The sequence below is a fragment of the Mustela nivalis genome (genome assembly GCF_964662115.1).
Source record: "Mustela nivalis genome assembly, chromosome: X".
In the NCBI taxonomy this organism is placed as follows: Eukaryota; Metazoa; Chordata; class Mammalia; order Carnivora; family Mustelidae; genus Mustela; species Mustela nivalis.
The window spans coordinates 101,306,201-101,323,496 of NC_139040.1; the positions used below are offsets into that span (position 1 = coordinate 101,306,201).

Below are 17,296 nucleotides of genomic sequence, written 5' to 3' on the forward strand. Positions count from 1 at the left end.
TACACTAAGAGAAAGTCACTTTACAAGGCTTGTCACTTTGCATGTTCATTCCTTGGTTGAAAATATAGAACTGTATGCTCAGAGTTAAAGTTTAGGACTGGCCTCAACTGAGCGATAGGTAGTTCAGCAGCAGATCTAAGAGCTTTGAGGTTTACTGTGATGGCTCTAAACCATCTTTCCTTCTGCTAAGTCTTGGTAAGTGGGGTAACGTGTTTGCGTTTCTTGGGCTAAAGGAGCCAAGTACATCCTGTGACCCAAAGAAATTATGCTGCTATGTTTTAATAAAAAACAGACTGTAACTGGCACACTGCCACTGTTTTTTTAATATGTTCGTGGATATGAGAACATTAAGGGCATTAAGTTACCATTAGGTATAGAAAATGAAGACAGAAACGGACTTTTCAGATTCAGACCTTAGAGACCCAGGATTTTCTTCTAGGCTAAGTAAATCTCTAAAGGCCACTGGAAGAGGAGAAACGAAAAATGCAAAGCTACGTCATTTTAGTTATTCTCCACAAATAACCCTGTCTGCTTGTCATCATTCAGTTATTCCCAATACTGTTTTCTAAGGCACACAATGAAGCAAAATTAATCCTTTTGAAGATTCATGGCTAAATAGTATTCCCATTTTGTATAACAGGTATAGGGCATCTTGTAGCCAGCTATTATTGCGACAACATAATGAATTTCTTCCAGAAGTTCTGTTCTTAAGGTAAAGACAGTGACATTCACCATCAATAACTGTGTATTAGGCTAATACATACCATGAATTGCTGCTCTAGCATTTAGAACATTCAGTAAGAGAAGTGTGTTCTGTTATAAAGAAAATTCACATGGAAAAGAAGTATGACTTAAAAATCAAATTCTATACAAACATCGTAACAAAACAGGGGTGCCTGAGTGGCTCAGTTGCTTGGATGACCAACTCTTGATTTCGGCTCAGGTCATGATCTCAGGGTTGTGGGACTGAGCCCTGCACTGGGCTCTGCACTCAGAAGGGAGTCTGCTTGGATTCTCTCTCCCTTCTCCCTCTGCCCCTCCCCACCCTATGCTCTCATTCTCTTTCTAAAATAAATCTTAAAAAAAAAAAAAAACCAAGAACATTATAATGAAACAATAGCTCCAAAAATTTTTAGCAAGAAAAATCCCAAGGAATTGCTTTGTGGAGTACTAAGTCTTGTGTCTTTTTGTCATGAATACACCAGTTGCTCAGGGGATGGGGGTGTGTGTGAAAGCATAGAATAAAGTTTTAATTTCCATCCAAAGACGATAAAGATAAATATTCCAGCATTGTGTACATAACATTTTGTGAGCCAATACATACACATTTATATAATCCCCACACTCTCTTCCTTGTGAAAACGTTCATTCTCCAATGAAATGTTATACATGATTTAATTTACATATGCTGTTCCTTTTTGTAACAGCATCTCCCCTTGTTGTCTCCTACTATTCTGGTGTTCCATAATGTATTCTATTCTTCCTGTTAAGAAAAACCTCAAGGGGGGTGCAGCGCTTGGGTGGCTCAGTGGGTTAAAGCCTCTGTCTTCGGCTCAGGTCATGATCTCGGCGTCCTGGGATGGAGCCCCGCATCGCATCATCAGGCTCTCTGCTCAGCAGGGAGCCTGCTTCCCCCTTTCTCTCTGCCTGCCTCTCTGCCTACTTGTGATCTCTGTCTGTCAAGTAAATAAAAGAAAAGAAAAGAAAAAAAGAAAAACCGCAAGGACAAAAACCTATTGATCAGGAAGGGTGGCTTTCACCAGTTTTAATGGTATTTTAAACCCTTTACTTTAGGCACCTTGCAGTATGGGATGTGTCCCTCGCTGCTCAGAAGACTTTGGTATTTGAGGCACTCCACTACCTGATACATGTCTTTTAGCTGTTATCATAAATGGTGATAAACAATGAGTCATTTCTCTTTGCCCATCTGTCCAGTCAGTCCCCCATGGAATATATGAACATCGTCATAGATCTGAGAAAATATTTTCTTCCGTACCAATCAAATCAACAGATACCTCCTAAGTTTTTAATTGACTTTATACACTACTAATGACTAGGGTATTCAAAACATGGCCTACTAGAAGACAAGAAAAACTGCACAGGCCATCAGGAAACCTAGGTTTGCATTATGGCTATCCATTTTGTAGGCTGTGGAGTTTAGATTACCTTCAGTTTTGTAATCCATAAAATAAAGATAATATCCCTATTTACATCATAGTGTTCTCTGACAACTCAAATCAAGATAATGTATGAGAAATATCTGTAAGTTATGAAGTGTTCCATAGACACTTGTTGATCTCAAAATAATTATATATTCTTAAGTCCTATATATGAAGCTCTAGCTCAGAACTCATATATCTGTAGTAAATGTGATTTCAATGACACATAAATGGACACAGATGGTGGTCTAATAAAAAAATTAAATAGACAAGTGTGTTCTCATCTTCCTACCACCACGTTTAAGACTTGGCTCACACTTTTTTTCATGTCACATAAAAGAATGATTCATCTAACACACATTCATAAATAATTTCTTCATCTAGTATCAAAGAATATTTAAAGAAACTCATGCCAATATTAATTTTAACTTTTCACCTACACTGTATGGTTTTCCAGCTGTGTTCTTTGTTTTCATGCCTTCTTGTTAATGAGGCTAGTGCCATGTCTTTGTGATATTTTCCTTTCCTGCTGTCCCTTTGTATGACACATTGAGCTATGTTTGTGAGAATCTTTGCCAAATCCAGTAAAAAAAACTTCATTGTATGTTGCCAGAAGAGAAAAAAAAATTGCCACATAGTAGCATCTTTTTTCCCCCACTAACAGTGATAGCAATTAGCAAGTGAAATCAGGCAAGCTAAGTAAAGCCTAGAGAGTAAAGGATAGAGTCTTTGAGATTCAGGATGTGAAGGATGTTTTTAAAGTGGCCAACGCAAACAGTCAAAATGCTATTATAAGCTTCCATGTGTTTGTAAAGTAGCATTTTTTTGGAGCACTTCCCTTATCTCCAGACTGGAAATATGCCCATCCTTGCCGATAACATTACCATGTCCTATCCTTTAGCAAGAACTCCTTTTAGTTGCCTGACCATTTAAACAAAGACTTGCTGAAGAACCTTTTAAAGTAAGCTCCTAATGATCTCCTTGCTAATGACCTAATGGTCATTCTGAAAAGGAAGAGAGGACACAATAAGGAATGTGTTGCTCTCAGTGCAACTTCTCCCTGTGGTCATGATGAAATCCAACAATCCAAACATTCTTCACATTCACCTGAAGATTGAAATTAGGTGAGAACCAAGCCACAGTAGTTACTCTGGAAACTTCTGTTGATAGCTGACTTGGAGTTAGGACGCGGCATGGATTCAGTCCCAGAACTTTGACCAGTTCTTTTCAAATTTACTCATGTTTTTTACATTTCTAAACTATCAGGAGATTGCTGTATTTTGTGGAGGCTGGGAAAGAACTAGAATCCCTGGAGCTAATCACTGGAGAAAACATGTAAAATCTGACTCAACAAGGTTCAGGAAGAAATTTTTCATGATTGATCCATAATCCCTGGGGCTGCTTACAGGGGGCCCATAGCAAGGAGTGGCAAGCAAAGTGCTTAGAGCACAAAACCTAAGGAGGCACTCCTTGTCCGTTGCATAACCCTGGTCCCAAGCACTGCTGCCTATGCAAGCATCTGACCAAACCACTTCATTTTAACTGTTAAAAGACAGAACCAATGGGAGTGTCTCGGTGGCTCAATCAGTTAAGCGGCTGACTCTTTGATTTCGGTTCAGGTCATGATCTCAGGGTCACGGATCGAGCCCTGCATCAAGGTCTGCACTCAGCACAGAGTCCGCTGAGGATTCTTTCTCCTTTTCCCTCTTCCCTTCCTCCTGCTTGTGCACACATACTCTCCCTCTAAAATAAATAAATCTTAAAAAAAAGAACCAATGAAAGTATACTTATTCAATAAGGACAGCCGAGAACAGATTGCACTGCTCTCTTCTATAGAGTTAACACACTTTTATATGCGTCATTACATTATGACAGCCACAACTTTCCAAGAATATATAAATCCCACTTGGGATATGGACAAGCAAATGCAGGGGAACTCTAGGACATGATCAGGGTAGTAGAAGTAGAATTTGAATTCAGGCCTCTAACTCTATGACCAATACTCTTCTCATACTACACAACACGAAGTCTCCCTCTGAGGTCCTTTATGCATACGGTTTTATGGTCTATGTTGATTAGGATTTTTTATGGAGTCACTGGTGGCTGATAATATTAACAACAAAATGACCTTGAATTTGTTGTCTACTGCCCGTAAATAGCCTCATGAAAAAGGAAATATCAAAGGAATTCATCTAATGGTTCTTAAATGCCAGGCTTTAACATTTTAGGGAAAATCAAAACCATTTATAAACCAACCTCACAGATGAATTTTTTAATACTGTCACTGGCTGCACAGCAAAATCACCTTTTTGTTTCTGTCAATTATCAACAAGGCTTAGAAACCATTGGAAGCATATGGGTAACTTTGCTAAGAGTTCTAAAGAACCTGGGATTAGGACAGGTCTATATATATCAAGTTTGAGCCTTCTCTCCCTCTACTGGGAGATGTTCAGAAAAGAGCAGAAGGAAGGAAAACAAAAGACCCTAGCCAATGAGCAGCATGTGGTCTGTTGGTTTTTCTCTGCACTGCCCTGCTTCAGACAGTAACTTTCTAACACTAACCAGAAATACAATTTAGATGTCCATAAAATACTCTTGAGTTGCAAATTTAATTTCCTGGATACATAGATTAACATGGGGAAAGTATGAATTATTAAAAAGCAAATAGAAACTTACTCTTCCCCATGTTTTCTTGTGGTCTCTGGTAGGTCCCTGGATGATGACTCCCTGTATAAAACACAGCACATACACACAGTCAGATTCACAGAGGTTGAGTCACTACATCGAGTAAGTTCCATTAAAGTCGATGTGGTCAACATGAGCATTTCATTTTAGTGCATTCCAACCTTGCCCCCTATACAAATGTATTCTTCATCACAGATAGGAATCTAACTTCAGAGAACAGAAACACAGCATTCTGAAAGCATGGACTCTATCTGTATCGACTTACTATGTCCTTGTTTGTCTAGCATTAGTTTCTGCCCTTGCCAAATAAAAGTCATCAAATTGGTCACACGCTCATTTCTTAGGAAGGCAGTGACATAAACAAAAAATGTTAAACAAAATGATGAAAGGCCCAATTTTAATAACCAAGCAGCATGTTATTAGTTTGCCTATCCCTGGCTTCTCTTCAGTGTCACTCTGTGACAAATCCAATACCCTTTACAGTGTAACATTTTCCTGAATGGTGTCAAACAGCAGTACCCATAATTAAATTATCCCTGAAGCAAAGCAGCCCACAGAGCTATTACCAATAAACAGTATGAATCAATAACCAGGAATTACTGACAACAGAAATTTTGTAGGAAAAAACCCACATAATCCAAATGCAGGTATGCATGGAAGAAAAGCAATTCTTTTTTTAAAAGATGAAAATACATTACACAGAAGCTAATTCATACCATAATGCTTCATTTTCTTACAGGGTTCAATCACAGAATTACCACACATTTATTATCTACCTGCCACATTCCCAGCATAGAGCAAAGCACCAGAGGCAAAATTATAAGACATCATCTATCTGTCCATTAATGAATGTATAACCTACTTGAAGTTAAGCAGGTACGAGAGAATGATATCATCAGGACGGCCATATAGGTCATTTCCAACTATAGTACCCCTCACAAGAAGACCAAGTGGCAACTATCCATAGGAACATCAGTGTGAAAATCCGACATTAGAAGAGGACTGGACACATTCTGACCCCACTGCCTTTCCCCTACAGTGCCACATTGAGAGGGCTTCCCCTTCCACCACCGCCGCCCAGGAGTGATGGTTACTACCGTGGGAAAAGAGAGCCCAAGGCAGACATCTAGCTCCCCCAGCACATGGGCCCCTTTGCAGGAAGTCCACTCATGTCTTGCCTCATAGGGGTCAGTGGAAGAATCTGCAGGGCTTGACCACTGGGGATCAGCTAAAGAGGGAGAAGGGCATGGGGCTTACAGCAGGTCTTGGCAGAAGGCATTCTTGCTTGCAGCAACACTGCTGAGCAGAGATCCTAGCCAGCAGCTCTGGCCATCTGCAGAGGTGATCCAGTGGCCCTCTCTGCCTATGGAACTTGATTGGCAGTTTTGCCTGATTTGGATCCCCAGTCACTGAGCCATACTGGTAGGGGAGCCTGTTCTACCAGGCTGCCCAAGAAGGGACGCCAATTCCCAGCCCCACCTTAGTGCCGAACATAGCCTCCAGCTCTGCCCACCCAGGAGGCCCAGATAACTAGAGTAGCCACAGAGCTCATCCTATAGCCCTGGTTTAGTCCGGAAGTCAAGCCAGCAGCCATGCACAACAGCTCAGCATAGCCTCTGAGCCCATATAACCAAGGAGCCTGAGTAGTGATCTGAGAAATGTGGGGGCACAGCCTATTGTACTGTGAGACACAGCCCAGCCTACAATCTCATCCAGTCATGGAGCTCACTTTACAACCCTAGCAAGCAGAGGACCACAGAATACTGGCCCTGCCCAATTGTTGAAAACAGCCTGTAGCCTTGCCCAGGTAGGAAACCAAGCTGGTAATCCCATCCAGTCAAGGAGCACTGCCTGTGATCCCACCAGACAAGGAAATCTAGCCAATGACCTTGTCTTCCAGGTGAGCACAGCCCATGGATTACATGATCAGGAAGATGAACAAGCCCCACTCAACTTCAGGGCATAAACTGTGGGCCCTGTGTAAACACAGACTTCAGCCAGTGGCACCATCTGGTTGTGGAGCACAACCTGAGGCTCCATAAAACCAGGGGGGACTGCAGAGCCCATCCTGCAGCCCTGTACAATCAAGGAGTTCATCCAGTGGCACCACCCTGCCAGGGAACACAACCTGGGATGCTGACCAACCAGAGGTGATTGCAGAGCCTAGCTAGTGGCCCACCAGCCAGCCCCGCCAGCATCATTCCCCCCCAGCATCATTCCGCCCCCAACCTCAGAGCATGGACAATGGCCTTGCCCGACTAGAAACCCCAAGAGCAAGCCCTGCCTTCCCACAGAGGCTACCAGATGACCTGTCCAGTACTCCCAAACTTTGGTGACTGGTGAAGGTCTTTCTGTGCTAAAATGAACTTTTAAAGTATGAAAGAGGAGACTGCTTAAGCAAATGCAGAGACACCAATGCAAAGAATCATGAATAAAAAGGTAAACATAACATCACCAAAGGAAACTAATAAAGCTTCAATAAGTGACCCTAACAAAATAGATTTATAGATTGCCTGAAAAGGAATTCAGAATAATCCTCTTAAAGAACTTTAATAAACTATAAGAATACACAGGTAAATGAAAATAGGAAAACAATGCCATGAACAAAAGGAGAAGTACAACAAAGAAAGAGAAACCATCAAAATCAGAAATCTTACAGCTAAAAACAGAACTGCAGAATTCAACAGAACAGAACAGTTTACCTATCAATAATTACTTTTAATATAAATGGATTAAATTCACCAACCAAAAAAACACAGAAAGGCTAAATGGATTTAAAAAAAAAAAACAATATCCAAATGACATACTGTCTACGAGAGACTTTAATTTTAAGGACACATATAAAATTAAGAGACAGAAACAGATATTGCAAGCAAATGATAACCAAAAAGAGTAGAGATAGCTATATTTGTTACCAGACAAGATAGACTTTAAGCTAAAAATGGTCACAAGAGACAAAGAAGGTCATTATATAATGAAAAAGGGTCAATTCATTAAAAAGATATAACAATCGTAAATATTTATTCACCCAATACTGAAACATGTGAATACATACAGCAAATGCCAACACAAAGGAGAAATAAACAGCAATACAGTAATAGCTGGGGACTTTAATATCCACTTTCAGTGATCGGTAGATTGTACAGACAGAGAATCAATCAGGAAACAGCAGATTTAAACAACAGTATAGGCCAAAGGGACCAAACAGACATAAACAGAACATTCCATCTAACAGTAGAATACACATTCTTCTCAAGTACACATGAAAGGTTTTCTATGAGAGATCATATGGCAGGCCACAAGTCTCAACAAATTCAAGTAAACAAATCATATCACCTACCCTTTATAGGCACAATGGTATGAAACTAGAAATCAAGAATGGGAGGAAAGCTGTAAAATTCTCATATATGGGAATTAAACAACATACTCCTGACCAACCAATGGACCAAAGAAGAAAGTAAAGGGAAAATTAAAAAAAAAAAATCTTGAGATACAAAAAAATAGAAACACAGCAAAAGGAAAACAATGGAATGCAGGAAAAGCAGTTCTAAGAAGGGAGTTTATAGCAGTGAACTTTCAAGGAAAAAAAAAAAACAAGCCCTAAGTTAGTAGAAGAAATAAATACTAAATATAAGGCAGAAATAAAAGATAGGAAAAAAATTAACAAAACTGAGAGTTGATTCATTAAAAAGATTAACAAAATGGACAAATCTTTAGCTAGACCAAGAAAAAAAAATAAGATCAGAAATGAAAGAGGACACATTATAAGTCATACCACAAATGCAAAGGAAAATGAGACTACTACAAACAGCTATAGACCAACAAATTGGACAACCTAGAAAAAACTGATGCATTCTTAGAAACATATAACCCACCAAGGCTAAATCATGAATAGAAAATGTGAACAGACTAATGAGTAAGGAGATAGAATCAGTAATCAAAAACCTCTCAAAAAAGAAAAGTCACGGATTAGATGGTCTCTCTGGTGAATTCTAATCTTTTTTAAGATTTTATTTATTTATTTGATAGAGAGAGAGATCACAAGCAGGCAGAGAGGCAGGGGGAAGCAGGCTCTCTGTTAAGCAGAGAGCCCGATATGGGGCTCGATCCCAGGACCCTGAGATCATAACCTGAGCCGAAGGCAGATCCTTAACCCACTGAGCCACCCAGGCACCCCGTGAATTCTAATATTTAGAGAATTAGTCAATCCTGTTCAAACTCTTCAAAAAAAAAAGATAAAAATCATATAATCATCTCAATAGATGCAGAAAAAGCATTTGATAAAATTCAACATTCATTCACAATTAAAAAAAAAAAACTCTCAACGAACAGGGTACAGAAGGAATATACCTCAATATAATAAAGGCCATGTAAGAGAAGCCCACAGTTAACATTATACTTAATGATGAAAGTCGAACGCTTTTCCTCTAAGATCAGGAATGGTCTTACATTCCCAAGGATGCCCACATTCCCCACTCCTACCCAACATAGTACGGAGGTCCTAGCCAGTGATCAGGCAAGGGGAAAAAAAAAAGCATCTAACTCTGAAAGGAATAAGTAAAATTCTCCCTGGTTGAAGATGATATGATCCTATATACAGAAAATCCTAAAGATTCTCCAAACAAACAAACAAACCTGTCAGAATAAAAGAATTCAGTAAAATTGCAGGACTAAAAATAAACATACAAAAAAAAGTTGTTTAGAGTCTAGCAATGAACTGTCTGAAAAATAAAGAATAACCCCACTTATAATGGCATCAAAAAGAAAAAGAAATACAGGAATAAATTTAACCAAGGAAGTGAACAATCTATGCACTGAAAACATGACCTAAAGGCAAAGGCCTGGCACCCCTCAAATCAACACCTTATATACCTTAAACTTACACAATGCTTTTTGTCAACTATATCTCAAAAAAAGCCATAAAAAAAAAATGCCTGGGTGGCTCAGTGGGTTAAAGCCTCTGCCTTTGGCTCAGGTCATGATCCCAAGGTCCTGGGATCAAGCCCCGCATAGGGCTCTCTGCTCAGTGGGGAGCCTGCTTTCCCCTCTCTCTGCCTGCCTCTCTGCCTGCTTGTGATCTCTGTTTGTCAAATAAATTTAAAAAAAAAGAAATATATGAAACAGAGACAATTAGGGAATATATATGAGACTGAGACCTGATAACTAGTTGTGTAACACTGGAAAATAACTTTCTATCTCAAATTCCTTACAAATGAAGGGCACTGAACTACATGTGTTTCCCAAATTGTCCTCCACAGGATGTTAAAAGTGCATTATTCAAAATCAGGGCTCTGATCAAATAAATATAAGAAACGCTGTGTTAAAGTTAAATGGGTTTATTATAATACTTTCCAGAGTCTTAAAAATGCTAATTAGCAATGTGATCAAAGTATAGTCTCTCCGAGTATTTGGCTACTTAATCCGTTTGTAAGTAATCAATATTTCTCATGAGTCCTTTTCTTTGGAGCTCAGTTTGGGAAACTGGACAAGGCAATTACGAAAGCCTCTTGCAGCTCTGAAATTTCGTTATTTTCTAACAAGGCAGTAATTGTACAGAACAAAATTAACATAAAGTGAATGAACAAAGAAGTCAGGGGGGTTAGATTCTCAGAGAATTTTGGAACCAAAAGGAACTTTAGAGACCATCTAATGGTTTCTCTCACTACTGCCCCCACCCCTTTTATTTGAAGCTGCAAACCACTCTCAGAAAAATCTTATACAGAATATCAGGACATAAAATGGGTCAGGGCCAAACTCTGCAGGTTCACTTGAGGTGGACAGCTGTAGTCTCACCCACTGGGATTTCTCCTTGAGGCAGCACAGATATACCTCATGAGAAAGCCAGCACCACAGGAAGCAGAGTCTGAAATTTAGTGACCCCCTGACCCTTCAGATGAAGCTATTCAGGGAAGGCTCTAGGAAAGAGCTGGGACTCTCATACGTATTCATAGAATGTCTTTTACCCTTCTCAAGTATCACCTTAACTTCCATTGTAATCCTCCAAGTCAGATAAATAAAATCACTATTATGTAAAAAGAACCACAAAACCGACCTCACTCCAGGAAAAACTGCTACTGTACTAAAACTCAATCCCTGTGTGAGAAATCATGAAAGAGTTAAGCACAGGAGTCATATGGTTAAATTTCGATTTAGAGACCACAGGAGTCATATGGTTAAATTTCGATTTAGAGACCGTATCTCTGATGGCAGTAGGGAAAGGAGCTCTGATTGGTGAATACAGTGATATCAGACACTAGGTAAATCTGGCAGAACTTCTTGTGTTTTATTTCTTTTTCTTCCTTAATATTTTATAAAGCCTTTTTGAAAACAATCAAGCCCCTTGCATTTGTGTCAGAGGAACTACAAAGGAAAGGTTTGTCATGCATGGGCCAGGACTTTCAAAGAGGACTTGCCTCTCTGGAGGTCAACATGGTGGAGTGGAAAGGCATCGAAAGCAGCTGTCTTCCAGGGCAAGATGAAACTGAGGAGGCAAAAATCACTATTTCCTGGCAGTTGCCTCACCTAGTGTTCCAGGAGCAAACCTCCAACAACCAGAACCTTACTTTACGAAAAACAACTTCCTTACAGAGGTGAGAGGTTCAAGGCCTAATGTCCACATTACTCCCAAACTCCAAACTCCCCCAGTCACAGGTTACCACCATGCTTCTGATGCCACAGTGTAGCCTGCTCTTTCCACTCTATTTTCTTTCTTTCAGCCGTGTGTGTGTGTGTGTGTGTGTGTGTGTGTGTGTGTATGTTCTAGTTTTTATACCTCTCTAAGTAGGAGTATTTGTCAAACTTGATTCTCAGACATTCTCAAACATTACTTCCAGAGTAATAGCAACACACTTGAAAAAACGAACAAACAAACAAAAAACAATGCCAGCAGAGCAGGTGTTAGCCAGACATTAGGAAATAAAAATCACCATTCCATGGTTTTACCCAGCCTGGCATTAAACACTCTCTATAACCAGGTTCCAACTTTCTTAACAGTTACACGACACTCTGGTCAAATTGGCCTCCACCCACCCCTTAAATATGCTTTAAACTGTTCCAATTCTATGTCTCTGCTCTTTTCCTCTGCATTATCGACACCTACTCATATTCCACTCATCCCGCAACATCAGTGAAGACTTTCCTCATTACCTGAACAGGAAGTAATCTCTTTTTCCTTTGTTCTCTCATATAATATGGAATTTAGGTGCTATCTCCTACAGATGTGCATATATTACAGTATATCTCAGACTGTCCAATTCTCAGAGGGTAAACAATTTGTCTTCCACTTGTCTAGTTTGCACAGGGCACTAGATCATTCCCTGGGAGGGTTCTAGTGCCCTACACAAATCAGACTTAGGGGAAGCTCCCATAACAAGTGTATTTGGGACACATTATGTTTGCCTAAGTTTCCCTTAGTATTGATCACTGCATCAAATTATTTACATACCATCTTAATCAATTTCATGATTTTTGCTAGATGCATTTATCATCTATACTTCCTTTTTTCCACTGTATATTTTTTCCTGTTTTGTCGAAGATTATTTGACCGTAGAGTTAAGGGTTCATATCTGGGCTCTCTACTCTGCTCCACTGGCCTATGTGTCTGTTTTTATGCCAGTACCATGCTGTCTTGGTGATCACAGCTTTGTAGTAAAGCTTGAAATCAGGTAACGTGATGCCCCCAGTTTTATTTTTGTTTTTCAACATTTCCTTAGCGATTTGGGGTCTCTTCTGATACCATACAAATTTTAGGATTATTTGCTCCAGCTCTTTGAAAAATATCAGTGGAATTTTGATCGGAATGGCATTAAAAGTATAGATTCCTCTAGGCATTATAGACATTTTAACAATGTTTATTCTTCCGATCCAAGAGCATGGAATGGTCTTCCATCTTTTTGTGTCTTCTTCAATTTCCTTCCTATTTTTTTACTTCAGTATCCACTTTAGTCCTGTCCTATAAAATAGGACAGGAAAGCATGGGTTCAATTATATTTTATTTTTCTAATGCATATAAAATGAGTAACTATTAAAATTCTCAAACTTTTTCAGGATTTCCTACAGTTATTTTGCACATCACAAGAAGTACACTTTGTAGAACAATGTTCATTCCTGTCATTAATCAAAAAATATTTATTGATAGTTGTCTTTCTTCAATTGACTTATTTCGCTAAGCACAATACCCTCTAGTTCCATCCACGTCGTCGCAAATGGCAAGATTTCATTTCTTTTGATGGCTGCATAGTATTCCATTGTGTATATATACCACTTCTTCTTTATCCATTCACCTGTTTGATGGACATCTAGGTTCTTTCCATAGTTTGGCTATTGTGGACATCACTGCTATGAACATTCGGGTGCATGTGCCCCTTTGGAGCACCACGTTTGTATCTTTAGGGTATATACCCAGTAGTGCAATCGCTGGATCATAGGGTAGCTCTATTTTCAGCTTTTTGAGGAACTGCCACGCTGTTTTCCAGAGTGGCTGCACCAGCTTGCATTCCCACCAACAGTGTAGGAGGGTTCCCCTTTCTCCGCATCCTCGCCAGCATCTGTCATTTCCTGACTTGTTAATTTTAGCCATTCTGACTGGTGTGAGGTGATATCTCATTGTGGTTTTGATTTGTATCTCCCTGATGCTGAGTGATGTGGAGCACTTTTTCATGTGTCTGTTGGCCACCTGGATGCCTTCTTTGCAGAAATGTCTGTTCATGTCCTCTGCCCATTTCTTGATTGGACTATTTGGTCTTTGGGTGTTGAGTTTGCTAAGCTCTTTATAGATTTTGGATACTAGCCTTTTATCTGATATGTCGTTTGCAAATATCTCCTCCCATTCTGTCAGTCATTTTTCAGAGAAAGACAACTATCATATGATCTCCCTGATATGAGGAAGTAGAGATGCAACATGGGGGCTTGGGGGGTAGGAAAAGAAAAAAATGAAAGAAGATGGGATCAGGAGGGAGACAAACCATAAAAGACTCAATCTCACAAAACAGGCTGAGGGTTGCTGTGGGGAGAGTGGTCGGGAGAAGGTGGTGGGGTTATGGACATTGGGGAGGGTATGTGCTATGGTGAGTGCTGTGAAGTGTGTAAACCTGGCGATTCACAGACCTGTACCCCTGGGGATAAAAATACATTACATGTTTATTAAAAAATTAAAAATTAATAAAAAAATAAATATTAATTGAATGTCTTTTACTTGCCAGTAAAACTCTATTCTTTACTTGCCACTGCTCTATTCTTTAGGACAGTTGTTCTCAACTATGGGCAATTTTCTCCCCACAGGACACTTTGCAATGTCTAGAGATATTTTCATTTGTCACAACTGGGGAGGAGTGCTTCAAGCATCTATGGGCTGAGGACAGGGATACTGCTAAACATCCTACAATATGCAGAACAGCCCTCCCACAACAAAGAATTATTCAATCCAAAATGTCAATAGGGTCAAGGATGAGAAACTTTGCTTCAGAAAAACAGTGGGAAAGAAAAGAGACAAATTCTCTGCTTTTCTGGAACTTAAACTCAATTAAGACAATATCATAGATGATAGTCCCTTCCAGTATGTTCAAGTAAGATTCCTTAGTCTACAACTGACAGGGCATCTTCTTTGTGTGTTCCTTTTTTTTTTTTTTCCTAAGATTTTATTTATTTGACAGAGAGAGATCACAAGTAGGCAGAGAGGCAGTCAGAGGGAGAGAGGAGGAGGAAGCAGGCTCCCTGCTGAGCAGAGAGCCCGATGCGGGGCTTGATCCCAGGACCCTGGGATCATGACCTGAGCCGAAGGCAGAGGCTCCCTGCTGAGCAGAAAGCCCGATGCGGGACTCGATCCCAGGACCCTGAGATCATGACCTGAGCCGAAAGCAGAGGCTTAACCCACTGAGCCACCCAGGCGCCCTTGTGTGTTATTTCCATATATAAATGGAAGGCATGCCGGCACAAAGCTGATTTCTAGTATCAGGGCCTCTTAAATAACAGTAGGTTGGTTATACACATCCTGATGTAAGTTCCAGCAACAGGTCCGAGTATGGGTTTTGTCACCACACAAGCCAGGGTGTGGGGTCTGCCCTGCCAATTACTATCCGACCCTGGGCAAATCATTTAACTTCTTTAAGCCTCAGGTTCTTTATCCATAATGGGATTATTAATGGTAGCCCTAATTTCACAGGCTTTGAAAGAACATAAAATGATACCAGAACAGTTATTGATAACAATAAACATGCGTTCGGAGGACTTATGAGAATGACAATAATTTTCTTCTGCTAAAATGTCTTCGTTCAGGGCGCCTGGGTGGCTCAGTGGGTTAAGCCGCTGCCTTCGGCTCGGGTCGTGGTCTCAGGGTCCTGGGATCGAGTCCCGCATCGGGCTTTCTGCTCAGCAGGGAGCACGCTTCCTTCTCTCTCTACCTGCCTCTCTGCCTACTTGTGATCTCTCTTTCTCTCTCTCTCTCTCTGGCAAATAAATAAATAAATAAATAAAGTGTCTTGGTTCAGTCTAGTTCTGGTAGTTTATTTTCTAGTTGATCAATCTGGTTCAATACATTAAGTATAACGATAACTACTTAAGATAGAGAGTAGAATATATTTTATGAGCTGAATTTTTAACAATAAAATCTGATTTTAAAGCTGCAGCTTTAGCTGCATGTACTATTAAAATTTGGAATGTGTACCACCAGTTTTCTAAGAGCTTCCCTTCCCATTTTAGGTCCCTTTACATGCACTTACTCCTCTTTTCCCAGCCTTCCAGTGACAATCATAGTCTGGAAACTCCTAACCCTGGGAGTGATTCTTTTTCTAGTGATCCTTTGAGATTCAATTATATCTAGCTCTTCATTATTTTTGAAACCCAGCAAGCTACATTTTAATCTGTAGAGAAGCACTTCAATGCTGGCTTTAATTTTCAGCTGCATGGCTCTCTCATGACTGTTAGGTAGGTCAATCACTTCACTATCCTCCCTGGTACTCAATACAGCATTACATTAATTTCTGGCCACCTACTAAAGGCTTTGCCTGTCCTAGTCTCCTGCTCTTCCTTAAGTCCCAAAGCCCCTTCTCATTTTTTTAAAAGAATTTATTTATTTATTTGACAGAAAGAGACACAGTGAGAGAGGGAACACAAGCAGGGGGAGTGGAAGAGGGAGAAGCAGGCTTCCCTCTGAGCAGGGAGCCCAATGCAGGGCTCCATCACAGGACCCTGGGATCATGACCTGAGCCAGAGGCAGAAGCTTAACAACTGAGCCACTGGTGTCCCACCCCGTTCTCATTTTTAAGACTAAGGACTAAGGGTCCTGTTGCATACTCTAGAGATGAGATGAAGTCCATTCTTCCCTCAGTAACTTCTTTTTTTTAAGATTTATTTATTTATTTGACAGACAGAGATCGCAAGTAGGCAGAGAGGCAGGCAGAGAGAGAGTGGGAAGGCAGGCTCCCTGCTGAGCAGAGAGCCCGATGCGGGACTCGATCACAGGATCCTGGGATCATGACCTGAACTGAAGGTAGAGGCTTAACCCACTGAGCCACCCAGGTGCCCCTTCCCTCAGTAACTTTTAAAGCCCCAGCTCTGGTCAGCTGCCCAAGGGTTTTTCTATAAGAGATGGGTTCTACTAGGTTTCTGAGTGCTTGCCCTCTGCATCTTCTCCACTTGAAATAATAATGATTCCACTGGTATATATTATATCTCCACCACCATAAGGCAGTTTCACATATATCATCTTATTGGTGCTTGCAACAACCTTATGAGGTAAGTACACTAATACCTATTGATAAATGATAAAACTAAATTTCAGAGGAAGTGACTCACTCATGTTCACACAATTAGTAAGTAGGGGCACCCCATGATTGTTGACTTTAACTTATCAACATATTCACATCAAAAGTGCTCACATTATAACTGTATATCTCAATGACTTCACAAACATATCTGTGTAACTAGCATCAAGATTAAGACTCAGAACACAATCCAGGATTTTCATCTAGAGTTCCTGACACCAAGTCCAGTGCTCTTTCAATTATGTATCTAGTCACTCCACACATACTTACTTACTGCTTACCACACTTGAGTAATTTTGTTAGCAGTAGGGATTTGATGGTAAATAAAACAAATGTGCCCTAATAAAGCTTCGAGGCTCTGGGGAAGCATAATAACTTTTTAAATATACATAAAGGAACAAAAGGTATTAAAGAAACTGAAAGAAGTTTTGTATGGCTTCGGCATGACCAGCAAGAGAGAAGCTGGGAGTCAGAGACAATAGGTCAAATTATATAAAGCTTTACTGGGTGAAAAGCTCGGATTTTATTCTAAATATAGTGGGAAGCCACTAAATACCTCTGCATTCATAAAGAAACTATTCCCCAAAAGCCTGCTTAATTAATTCTTCAATTACCCTAACCTTCAGGTACTTACTATATGCCATTCACTTTCCCAAATCCATTAACTCAATGTGTAACAAATGACATAAAGGC

The 17,296-nt window shown here is 40.1% G+C and overlaps 2 protein-coding genes across 5 annotated transcripts in view; one reads left to right on the forward strand and one right to left on the reverse strand.

Moving 5' to 3' along the window:
• Window positions 1–17,296, forward strand: part of LOC309856545 (uncharacterized protein) — a 292,169-nt gene that overhangs the window by 120,620 nt on the left and 154,253 nt on the right. The window lies entirely within an intron of this gene.
• Window positions 1–17,296, reverse strand: part of PRRG1 (proline rich and Gla domain 1) — a 155,787-nt gene that overhangs the window by 88,501 nt on the left and 49,990 nt on the right. For all 4 annotated transcript variants that reach the window (XM_082717907.1, XM_082717908.1, XM_082717906.1 and 1 more), the window contains exon 2: window positions 4,836–4,886. In XM_082717907.1, coding sequence (XP_082574033.1) covers window positions 4,836–4,845 — 10 coding nt within the window. In that variant the 5' untranslated portion in view covers window positions 4,846–4,886. The remainder of the gene's footprint in view (window positions 1–4,835; window positions 4,887–17,296) is intronic.